A 12,972-nucleotide genomic window follows, 5' to 3' on the forward strand; every position below is an offset into this window, starting at 1 on the left:
GTTGACGTGCCACTGGCCCACAGCACTCGAAGATTCATCTTTCTCGGCAAGCTGGCATTCCCAGCATGAAAAAATTCACTCGAAATCGGATTCAATTTAAGAGGAAAGCCGGGTTTTGTGCATTGAATGGCCTGTGGCCTTATCATTAGCAAGGCCAAAAGAAATCATTGCCTTCCACAATTTGTGGCTATATCTGCTTGAATTTTTAGAGTGGTAATTGAGCTGTACTGCTAGGCATACTTAGTTGTGTTTGAGCTTCATAAAAGGTGGCTTTTTGTTGCTAAACCTACTACCCTAGTTAAAAATGATATGTTTACACTTACAACAATTAATATTATATGTCAAAATAGCTAAGAGTTTTAACACTTACTTCAAAGTAACTTTTATACCCCCAAGTCACTCCCATATGCAATCACAATCATTTCGCAGACTTATGTTCTTTTGCAACTCCAATCCCAGATGAAGAATTTAATCAAGAGCCACTCGAATTTGTTGGCGGGGACACATGTACAAGTATAAATGTACTACACATGGCCCATAGGTCAGGCCTAATAAAATTCCACTCTGCCAAATTCGAACGACAAAAGTAATCTCCCAACTCGGGCAGGACCGCAAGGAAAAGGCGCAAAGTAGTGGGTGGTTTGGTTGGTTTACTTGGTTTTTGGGGTGAAAAAGTGCGTCACTTAAAACTTTTGCACTCACTTGACCAGAAACTTTTATTTTCCGTTAGCAAATTTCCCACGGGTAAGCAGGCGAAGTAACAAAATGTATATGTACTGCCGGGCATCTTGGCGAACAAAAACTTTTTTCGTGTCCACAAATTGAAAATATTTCACAGTCATATTTAATTTTGGGCCAGAACCTCCTGCGTTGCGAGAATCTCAGAGGTAATCAAAGATGTTGCGATGTTTGCAAGGTCCGATCGAAGTTCCGGTATATGCACTTAATTACTGGGTATGCGGGGTATGCTCGAGCACCGGCAAGTGATACGGCTTAAGTTCCAACCTTGTTTACCCGTCACGGGGCCCATAAAAATGGAAAAGTCTACACGGACAAAGGAGTATAATGAGCGCGTGGGAGAAGGGAATTGGGGGGGAGGGCAGGTGGAAAACGTAGGAAAAACTAAATAAATAATTCAGTATAAAATGTCAGGAGCACTGGGAGCGTTGGCCAGGACAACGGCGGAAGTCGTCGCCTTTCTCAGTTGCAGTCAAGGAAGCAATTGTATTGTCTGACTGCTGTTTTCCACTTTAGTTTGCCACGCCCCCATCGGAGACGCCGCCCATCCCCCTAGCCACCATCCACCCACTGGTAACTTGTTGACGTTGATAGTCGTACGTGCCGAAGGTGAATGGCATCTGTGGACGCGAAATTGAATTCGTGCCTGGCAGTTCCCGTTCCCGTTCCCATTCCCATTCCCGATCCCGATCCCGATCCGCCAACTGGATTGAGTCGCACTGGGATTGGGATACAGGGAAACTGGAGAAAACTGGAGAAAACTGGGGAAAAGTGGGGAAAACTGGGATACTGGGTTGGGTAGGATGTGTCAGGTGGCTTTACCTGCTGACTTCAATATTTTGTCGCATTACGTTGACAATTTAGATGTTTGTCTCGCGCATTCTCGCAGGATTCAATTTGGAACAAATGTAGCCCGTCAGCCAGCCGGGGAAATCTGCAAAGTTGCCAGTAAGCCGGTAAGGGAAGCATGGATCTGGGCATGGTCCCTGCCCTCCACATGGGATGGACGGGATCTAGGGATCTGGGATTCCAAACCCAATCCAAATGCGAAAGCGAATGCTTACATAAAAATCAGTTGGCTATGTGCTGGCCCAGTCGTTCATTAGAGTTGTAATGTCCCTTCTAGCCATCAAATCTGTGCCACAACAATGGGATTTTATAGTTGACTGCTGGTCGCCGGGCAACGAATACTGAATGACCTGTAAGTTGCCCCTTTTTAAGGGTTATCTCTCTATTCCATAAGTACACTCAATAATATTACATAACAACAAATCAGTCTAACCTTTGCGTTTTAGCAATATCATATCATTTCCTTTCTTTCTTTTGACCTCGGTCTAAATGGCCCCCCACACTATCCATCCAGATTTCAATTTACGTTTTTAGCTGGCAAATACTCCGCACAAACCAGTATAAAAATTGCCCCAATTTCTCTCGCTGTCGCTCTAAAACTGTCACCTTCTGGGGATGAGGGTCCTTCAATCCTCCTCCGACCACTTGCCGCAATGCCCGAGATTGTAATGTGACTGTCGCTGGCAGCCACCCACCGAACTCCACCCACTGGATAGCAAGAACCACCCACCACCCATAGAACCACCCAGCAGCCTGGCTGGCATTTCATTGTTGTGCTTTTCTTTTCCCATTTTATTTATATAATGTGTCTCGAATGTGTGTCTGCGGGTGTGTGAGAGTTTTTCTATCAAAGCGCAGGAAACACGTGCGGGTAAAACATTTTTCAAGCTTTTAGCGCTGCATACAAATCAACCCCGAAAAAACAAAACAAAAAAATCCCATTCACAATAATTTGTTGAACTTCATAAGAGCCAGCGCTTTTGGGTTAGTCGGATCGGATGAGTTGGGTGGTTTTGGGTGGTTGGGTGGTTTTGGGTGGTTTGGGTGGGTGGTTCAGCTTGCCAGCCAGCTGTTGCATTATGTAAAGCCCAAGTGAAATAGATCCTGAGGATGCGGGAAAATTGAAAACGCAAATGCCAGGCGAACAGCACTGACGACAACTGATGACTGTCGGCATCTGAAATGGTAGTTTTTTTTTTTTTGCCTCACTAATTGGGTTTCATATAATTTGAGGCACTTACTTATCAAACTTCATTTCCGTCTTCCTCGGCACTGTGAGCTGCATATGCGAGTGTGCCCATTAAAATGCCACAAATGCAAATTAATTTAATTGAATCCAATTTGGCATTCGCATTATCTTTTTCATTGTTCCCCCCAACCTTACAATTGTATGGAGATTATGTGGGCTGGATTAACCGCACGCTGGGAACTGCTAGTTTGTAATCCAGATTTATAAATTTATGCCAATGTGCGGTCTTAAAACGAATAAACCTTTATGCAAGTATATAAGCTTATTAAGAAACTTCACTGAAAAGTGCTTAATCAGCAATTTTAAGGTATTTTTAAGATGATCAGTTGCTGCACTCATAAAATTGCTCTTATATATAAATATAAACAAAATATTTCCACACTTACTTTTCATATATTTTTATGTTGAAATATATTTTATATATGTACAAGAGGAATAATTTTCCAAACTAACATGGCATTAGCAGTAGTTGAGTAACTTGTTAACAGCATTATAGCAAGCGGGGACTTGCTGTTATGACAGCGGATAAAAACTGGCATTGAAAAACAGCATTAACATACCATTTCACAATCTTCCGGAGAGAGAGCAAATGTTAAAGTTGCTTACTCAACGCTGCACATTAACAGCGGATAAGCGCGCGTCTGCGCAGTGCGTTATCAAAGTCACCACAGCCGAACACACGAACGGCACTCCAGCGAGTCGTACACGGAAAAGAATACTTAACATACAGAGTGTAGTACAAGGGGAGCTGTACAGAGAGCTCACTCGCTGCTGGTGAGTTTAGTCTGCGTGCTGCACTCGAATCGCGTGGTGGACGTGACGTCGCTCGTTCGGTTATCAGTTATCGGTTTTCGCCGGCTTGCTGCCCAGAAATCACGAGTTTACGAATTTACGAGTGTTCGAGTTCGTGGGGGTGGCGATTTTCCGCCCGCTGTGGAAAACAGCCTATGCCAATGCCGCTGTGTGTGGAACATGCTGCAACATAAATTAAGTCGCATTAAATCCGCACAAGATGCAAGCCACTAAAGTGAAAATATTGCCATAATTCGCCTCGTTTTCCCAACTCCAACTTATGCAACTTATGCCGCAATTTCAAGTTCGAAACGGAAAGTAAATGAGCTGAAGGTAAGACCAGCTGTACATGGAAATCAATACGATTGGCAGCTAAAAACATAATTCAATTATAGCAGTTGTGTTCATAAATATCCCCATTTATTGCCTGCTTTTCCTGGGAAGCCAAACATATTTCACGCAGTCCATAAGGCAAATTCAAAGTTAAAGCTCGCTGACTTCCTGCGCCGCACATCCTGTGGAATTTAAAGTCCTGGAGAGAGTTTAATTTATGGCACAACACATAGGTACATATATGGAATGCCATTGGATATGCGCATCATAAACAACGTCCAGCAGCGGAACAGACAGCATATTAAAAATGTGACTATAACCTTGGCTTCCAAACACAAGCCAAGTGGGCGTTGTTGTTGGCCATCTTGGTGTGGGTGGTGTGCCTCCACTTCCGCCGCCACTACTTCCACTCCCGAATCCTGGAAACCGCACCAAGGCCACAGCCACCACGGGCATTGCAATACCCCCCAGCCAGTGGTGCCCTGAGTTCAGAACTCGGCTTAAATTCGGCTATTAAACTAGTTCCTTAATTGTTGAGAGCAGTTAGCAAAATTATATCATAGGTTATTTTAAATATGTCATAATAAAATAGGTAAAAGTAAATGTACATTTTTCTTATGAACTGACAGCTCTTTGCACAAATGAGCACCGAATCTTGTTAGTCAACTTTTTATTTCGGCGTGAAAACAGCGGAGACAGCACCTCTGATGCAGGACCTCCTCCTTGGCAGTCTTGCTGTTTGTTATTTGTTATTTTTACTGTACACATGACAATAATGCCGGCGGCTGGCACTGCACCGCCTGCATCTCTAGCATCCCCAGCATCCCCAGCATCCCCAGCATCCCCGGACTGTAATGCATCCGTGGAGCGAGCAGCCCATCTGAATCCTTTCCAGCTCGGCCAGCTAGGGGCTTGTGCAATAGTTTCAAGTGGCCGGGCAACTTTTTCCATTATGAATGGTGCGGTTGCGCTTTTTTCCATCCATTATTTACGAGTTTTGAGTGCAAACTTGTTTCGCCAGCAAACAAGTGGCGGCCAGAGGATTAGAACACTCGCTCGACCGCTTTGCAGTGGGATTGGGATTGGGAGTGGGCTTTCCAAAGGGAAGTGGGAGTACTGGCACTAAGTGCTAAAGTTTCTGCCATAAGCCAAAGACAAAGCCACGCCTCATTTCGAAAAGGGCCAGCCGGATATTGTTTGAGTCCCAGCACCGATTTGATGCCCCTCAATTACGTGGCTTGCCATAGTCATAGAACACTTAATGTGGATTTTCCCGACTGCTTGCCTATTTTTATGGTATATGGTACTTATTGTTAGTTTGCGAATGATTTGCACAGTCTAAATAGCTGCAATTTCTATGTTGTTCTATATGCCATAAAGAATGGCAAAGTTTTTCGCAACCGATACAAGAGCGTGATGAACTTTTGTTTTGTTTCTGTTTCTCGTGGACTGCAATTTTGATAAAAAGTTTCGAACATGTCTGGTGGGCGATGCATTAATGCGTGTGCATAATTTTCAAAATCACTTGAGTATTTTGCGCAACAAAGTCTAAAGTTTCGCCAACTTGTTTCACGCACTTGCAGGCACTGCAGCCACCCACAAACCCACACTGCGAACCACTCAACCACCCACAAAACCACCCAATATCAGAGGCTAGGCCGTCGCAATCTGCCGCCATACACAAGTTCTCTCGTGCGGAGAGAGAATGTTCTGCATTCTCTGACATTGATAAATGATTTTCCAACCACCCCTTGCCGCCGCCCCCCAAAAAGTTTAACTGAAGAAAAGCCAAAACAAGCGGATGGGAAATGCTGCTTGGCAAAGGCAAAATGCATTCATGGCAGCAAAATTGTTGTTGCTCACTAAACCGTGAACGGAGAATTTCGCCTGCTGGAATTATTGCAGCAGCAGCCCGGCATTCTCGAGGGCCAGTGACAAGGGCCAAAAGGCAGAGCCTGAAGAAATCATAAATAAAATATAAAAGTAGTTATGGCAGAATAGAGTAGATATATGCAGTACACACACACACACACAGAGAGCTGGTACTTGTACTTGTGCCCAATTTAATTATCCTCGGCTGCAAGAAAGAAGTGGCCTGGCCAAGAAATTTTCATTCACTTAAAACTCCGGGACGAAGTTCCGCCGAGCGAATGCAAATGAAAAACCACAACGCATGCTCAAGCCGAGTTTTCAGTTTGTGAGTTTGAGTTTTCCCCCGCCATTTTCCGGCTTTTCCCCCGCTCAACATGTAATTAGAGTGCGAGGAGTGCGCGCGGTTGCCAAAAATGTTGTGGTCGTGGGCGCTTTGAAGTATATATAAAGCGACGCATATATGTACATATATATATATATATGTATATATTGCGACATATGTATATATATGTGCGAATAACTGTGGAAAATGTAAATGCAAGTCTCAACATCTGGCTGGCCGCAAAAGTTCAAGTTTGCAGCTTGTCTGCTGCCGGAGTCCTTGCTCGAGTCCTTGCTCAAGTCCTTGCGCCACCGCCTGTGTGTAAATTGGACGAATGTGTCGTTATGTCGATGTGTTGACATCCAAAGTGTACGGCAAAGGACGCCCAGCAAAATAATACAGAAAAAAAAGAGTACAGAAAATGTGGCGAAAACTGCACAAACTTCGCTGCAAGTTGGCCAGAAGAGCAGCCGAGTTGGATGGTGCGGTCAAAACAGACAAAGTTCCTTTTTCAAAAAACCCCACATACTCGAGTGTGCAACAATTTCAGCCAGATGTATGCTACAACATATACAGATGTACTTCGAAATGAGTCCTTCTTGCGACGCGTCCTTCTGCGTAGCTGAAATTGAAAGAGTAAGCTGCTGGAATGCGCCAGAAAATGGGTGTAAATATATTGAAAATTTATATATTTTTACACATTTTGCATACGCACATTAAAATATTGAGACTTTTGGTATAAACTTAAGTCGTTTGAAAGCATTAACCTTGCAATTACGCATTTAAATGGCTCTTCAAGTCCTGATCCTGCTGACTTATTTAAAACGGATACCAAACTCATCATTAATATCCTGCACATCGCACATAAACGCCGACGACTAGTTTATGTCCATATTGTATTGGTTATACTGTGCGGAATAAATTGCTTTTGAAATTTCTGCTTTTTGTACATAAAAAAAGAAGGGGAAATGAATGCTGAAACGCAGGCAGTTCGGCGATTCGCATTATTAACGCACATAAAACTCGCATATAAAGTGATTTAAATTTATTAAATATAAAACGCCACCACAACGCAACGCAACGCATCGCAGCGAAGATGTGAGCGCATAACAATTGCAATAAAATTTAACGTGCTTCGATAAAAAGAATATGAAACCGAATAAAAACAACAGCGGAGCCAAACGATCCGCTTGTGAGAAGAGAACTTCATTACTGGTTTCAATGGGATGCGGGAAAGTGCAGGAGGAAAACAAAAAGCGAGAGCCAATATGATGGAAAAACCGCTCACAATGGGCTCGACGGATACGGGACCATACTTGCCCATATCCAAACAGGCTTTATGCGGCAACAAGCAACAACGAACAACCAACAACGAACAACGAACAACCAACAACCAAACAGCCAACAAATGAAGCGAATGAGTCGAGCCATCAACAAAGGAGCGCGTTAAATGTTTTATATTTAAGAGCTCGCCAAACAGCATTGCTCCACTTGTATAGAGCACTACCTCCACCTCCACCTCCCCCTCCTCATCCACGTCATGAATAATTATGATTTTCAATTTAAAGAACATTTTCTCACATCACTGGCCATTTAATTGCTTTTCCTTCGATCGACTCGATACGGAAATTGACTTATCGACGTCGCACCCACAAACATTTTTAGGGGTGCTCGCAAATTGAATTCAATTGTTGAGCCATTTTAAGCTGCTTCGTAGGAATCCACTTTATAACAAATATTTCTCAGCATTTCTCTCTCGACCAGGAATAAAATAAAAAGTACATTGAATACTATGCGCAACACATTTCAGCCAGTTTTAGTCTTGATAATATTTCTGGAAATCAAAAATGTGTTTTTGCCAATTGGTTTTCGCTCGTTCTAAGCATAATTTATGCGTCAGGCGGTAATATTATTATTGCAAATCAGTGGGAATTGTTATTGCACTGCCGATACACGCGCGCATATATAAATGAATATCATTTGATATCATGACTCCCCGCACTGCATGCAAATGGCATAAAAACGTGGCTAATTTCCTTGGCGCCTGCAAAAGCGAATTCATTGGCAACTGTCAGCACGCCAAACCCCAAACTCCATTTCGCTCGAAGCTGAATAAAAACAATAAATAATAGAAAAATGCGCATAGAAATTGCCATTGAAATGGGTGCCAATGTGCGTGACACTCGCTCGACTGCTGGGCTTTCCAAGGTCTCTATAAGAAAAGCAACGCAATGGAAGCGCACTTCCAAGTACCCTGGATAATAAGTACAACACAGTATTGTATTAAGCAATTATATAACAATTGGAAATAGATTCCTTGGAATTTTCCTAGAAATATTCTGTAAATTGTATGGCAAAGTATCGTAAGTTAGTTGGAATTGTAGAGCAAGGAAGCCAAAGAGGGCAGCTCTCTAGTCTGGTCTGCTCCTTCGATTTCCGAGTTTCGATTTTCAATTTTAAAATGAGTCCTTTGTGCTGTTGACTGCGACATTTAAATGCCACCCATCGCCATATGCGCATTTTCACACAATAGACACTTGTGTGCATTTACATTTTGGCGGTTGGCATCCTGACACAACTGACATCCACGACGGCTATTGATTTACACAGGGAAACAGGAAAACGCGGGGGGGGGGGTGTTAAATGCGGCTGAAAACCTTTTACTAATTAGGCAGCACATTTTCAATTACGTGCCGCAACACTGCACAATGGATGGCACTAAATATTCGCCAGCGAAAGTGGGTAACTGCGAACAAGAGTAGAAGAGAAACGAATTTCATACTAATGAATCGAAAACAATTGTCTGACATCAAACAAACAGCGCCATGGCATGTCAGAGATATTTAATAGCCAGCCGCAAAATAATTACCCCCCAAATAATTTACTATGAATTAGATACAAAGCCAAACAAAACAAAACAATACAAAACGAAACGAAACAAAAGCGGGGCAGCTTGCGCAATATAAATTAGAATTTGTTGTTTAATTGGAAATTTGATGCGAATGGCGGCGCTGCAGCAACGCAGCCCGCTTAGCCAAACGAGCAAATTGAGCTTTTCTCGACGTATTAAATTGCATCAATATGTACCCATTATACCCCCAGCATGAGCTTCATTATTTCTGCAAAATAAAACTTGCTCATCCTGGTTTACTTTACACCGCTGCAGGCATGCCAAGAGAGGTCCTGGCCAAAGGATCCATCCTGTTTGGCCATCAATTAGATGCTGTGCTTGTGCTGGTCAGTACAATGGTGCTATGGAAACCAACCTGTAATGGGAATCAGAATGGATAACCACCTTGTCTTGGTCTGAATTGAATTTCATTTTAGTGCAGGTGCAGCTGCATGAATGCATTGCATCGAATTGATATGGCAGCACATGAGCAGTAAGGATATCTTGATATTTGCAATACTCCGTGGACTGTCCAATTTGCAGAGAAGTAGTGTGGCACATTTTATTAGAAATTGTTATGCAATTTAATATATTAACTGTGCAGCTGACTGAACGCATTCGGCTTCAACGAAGCCACACATTATAAAAACACTTCTATGCATCAAAAACATAATATTTAATAAATAAATATTTCACATTTTCCTTGCAGTTTCACCGGAAAAAAAAAAAACACACACACACACACGTAACGGATCTGGCAAGGATCAACAGCGTTTTAATTAAACCACAACGAATTCACTTGATGGCAAAGCATGAATTCGCAAAAAAGCATCGGCCATCCGCATGTTGTTGCTGTTAAAATTCCTTACTTGCATAAAATATGATATTCATAAAATTTTAATACTGCCATTTGCGTTAATTAAACCATGAGCAATTCCAAACACCGGAGCCACACAAAGCCAGTCGCTTAAAAATGCACACTCCCAAGTGCCATCGTCGTGCGAGGTAAGTTCTGAAAATAAACACAATAATAATAAGAGATATGCTCCCACGTCTCGGCTCTTCTTGAAATACAATATTTTCATACAATTATGTGTGTGCTGAGAAGGGAGGCGGTGGTAAATTTAATAAGAGCCAAGAGCTTTTCTACACATTCAAAATATTTTGACAAGTTTTTCAATAATGCAATAAAGTTGCCAACTCGATGGCCGGAGCTTGGGGGGTTGGGAGCCCCAAGGCGCTCCAAGGACACTCCTGATGAAATGAAAATATTGCCCACAATTTGTTAGGTCCTGGCCGAGAAAGAGGACGCAGTGGCGCTGGTCAGAAGCCGTCGTCCTGGCCATTTGCGGCTACTTGTTTATCTTCCAGCATTACTTGCTCCTTCTGCGTTTCGCGTTTCGCGTTTTACTTTTCCCCCCCGCCCAAAAGAAAGATTTTTCAATAGACCAGAACGGCGGACGGGCAACGCATAAACAAATAATCAAAAAAATAACACAGCGACCCTGGCAACGACCTTTGGGCCACTCATTTGTCAAGGCGGTGGTTGGAGTGGAGTGGAGTGGAGTGGAGTGGAGTCCAGGACACAGGAAGGAAGCCAAGCACCCGCGGCCCCAGGCATTCAACTTGCTGCCGCTGCCTGGCAACCAAGACATATGGCCGCGCGCTGAGCAAATCGCAGCACTCCCGTTGGCCAAAAACAAATTAAAGCCCCACTTTAAGGCCAAGCCAACAAATCAAGTCCTCTGGCCAACTCAGTCGGACTGAAAACCAGGTCCAGGACACCACCGCAACGCAAAAACGAGACGCTGGAGACAATCTTTTTACAGGACTTACCTGACCGGCATAAGTAATCAGAGTAGAGCCAATCGAACTCTAAACTGTCGTCCGAAAACGATTTGGACACAATACTCAAAATGGGCAAGGACACGAGGCCATCAATCTCGAAATCAGATTCACTGAAGAAAATATTTGCATTCAAATGAAATCTTTAGAGATTGCTGCTTGGATCAGTCTAAACATTTAATATTTAGTGTAAGGAAATCTTATTTTGGGAAGCTAATTTAAATTTAACTTCAGAAGCATTTTACAACTCATAATCATATATTTCTCAAAGAACCCATTCGAATTTCGAACGCCATAAACTGCCCCAAAAGGTATGCTATAAATTGTGGAAGCAAATTAAAGTTTAAGAGTTTCGGGGTAACTTGAGCAATTTCCTGACCTGAGACCTCCTCGGCTAGCCGACAATGGAATCGATTAAGCTGTGCATGTCCATGTACACATCCACATCCACATCCACATCCACATCGATGTTCACGTCCTTGTCGATGTCCTCAAACATTTGCAGGAGCAACTCATTAAAAAGCATTAAACGCCAGGAACGGAAGTCATTGAGGCTATCAGACGGAGACACGCTTCCGTTTCTCTACTTGAACAGTTCCCTCCTTTCCTTTCCTTACCTCTCCTTTTTTTTTTTTTTTTCGTCCTCCTGTTTTGTCTTCCTCTACGGCACAGATTTACGGGCCCAAAAGTGCGTAAAGAACGGGTCCGGGAAGTCGGAAGCTGGTAGCTGGTAGCTGGAAGATGGAAGCTGGAAGATGGAGGGAGTACGTCCGTCCGGCAGAGATTGTCACCGGGCCAATGGTGTTGGAGACTTCAAATGATTTATCGCCCGATAGTTGAGTTCAAAAGCGAGACGCAAAGAAGGACTCGCCCGCACAAATATTTATTTATAAAATTGTTATCCCAACCGGTCGCATCGCCTCGCTTGGCTTTGCTTTGCTTTGCTTTGCTTTTGCTCTGTGTTTCAGCTCGACTCGAGTCCTGTTTCCGAGTCCATCGATTCTTCTTTTTTTCTCATTTTCATCCTGGGCTTCCATGGGCTTGGTGGCCTCTGGAGCCGCGTGTCTTGCTCATTGCCAGGCATTCGCTCATTTTCAAATCGGATTTTATCAACTGAATGCCATTCTTGTGCAAATATCTTATCTCGCTGCCGCTGCCGCTGCCGCTGCCGCTGCCGCACAGGATAATGGCAACTTTTTTGCGTTCATCTCTGCTCCTTTTTGGCTTTAGTCGCAGCTCAGCCTCGGCTTTGGATCCCCCGGCTTTTGTATGGCTTTGGAATTATTTCGAAAGCGGAAATTGATTTTCCCTTCTTATTGTGCACGGTTTTTCGTGTTTCTCTGTTGCTCTGCACAGTTTTGCTTTGCTTTCCATTGCTTAGCTGATTTCCCCCGACTCGGCGACAGTACTCGCTTTCCATATAAATAATTTGGCCAGAAGCCGGGGTTAGCAACTCCCGCCATTTGTTTAGCCATAAATGGAAACTCACTTTCTCTTTTCCCTCGTCCTACAACCCCACCCCGCACCTGATTTTCCCCTTGCCCCGTTGCCCCATTTGGCGCCATTAAGATGATAATGCGGTGATGATTACAAGTCCCCGAGATGGTGAATCGGTAAAAGTGGATTTTAACCCTGTGCGGATTGAAGTCAACTTTGGGAAAAACTCAATTGTTATTGGGAAACTTGTAAGCATCTACTTTGGCCAGAACTATACATGAAATTGAATTTATCAACAGAAATTTAAATTTAAACGAAAAATTCCACATACGCAGTGTGGACACAAAACGAGAAGTTGCTCATACGCAACGTTGGCGCTGGGGAAGCTAACCAAATTTGGGGAGCTAACCAAAATGCACAGCGTTTGTGGGCCAAGCTATCAGTGGTCCTGCCCTGACCTGGGCCATTCATTCTCGCACCGAGGTCGAGCCTAGTCCGAGGTCCTGCGGCACAGCCCCTTATCCTTTGGCGCGTCTTTGACATTATGAATGATCAGCATAAATTTCCCCGAGCTACCGCGCTCCAGCTGCATATTCTCCAGCAGCAAAAAAAAATATGAAAAAAAAAATGTAAAAAAAGAAAAAA

At 43.4% G+C, this 12,972-nt stretch overlaps 1 protein-coding gene across 1 annotated transcript in view; it reads left to right on the forward strand.

Annotated features, from left to right (window-relative positions):
* The first annotated feature begins 3,319 nt into the window (after nucleotides 1-3,319).
* The window catches only part of LOC120458189 (protein O-mannosyl-transferase TMTC1), a 43,591-nt gene continuing 33,938 nt past the window's right edge, over nucleotides 3,320-12,972 (forward strand). Inside the window, exons 1-2 of the mRNA XM_039645757.1 lie at nucleotides 3,320-3,961; nucleotides 9,755-10,050. Of these exons, the coding sequence (XP_039501691.1) occupies nucleotides 10,019-10,050 (32 nt within the window). The 5' untranslated portion in view covers nucleotides 3,320-3,961; nucleotides 9,755-10,018. The remainder of the gene's footprint in view (nucleotides 3,962-9,754; nucleotides 10,051-12,972) is intronic.

This window comes from Drosophila santomea, chromosome 2L, assembly GCF_016746245.2.
Source record: "Drosophila santomea strain STO CAGO 1482 chromosome 2L, Prin_Dsan_1.1, whole genome shotgun sequence".
Classification (NCBI taxonomy): domain Eukaryota; kingdom Metazoa; phylum Arthropoda; class Insecta; order Diptera; family Drosophilidae; genus Drosophila; species Drosophila santomea.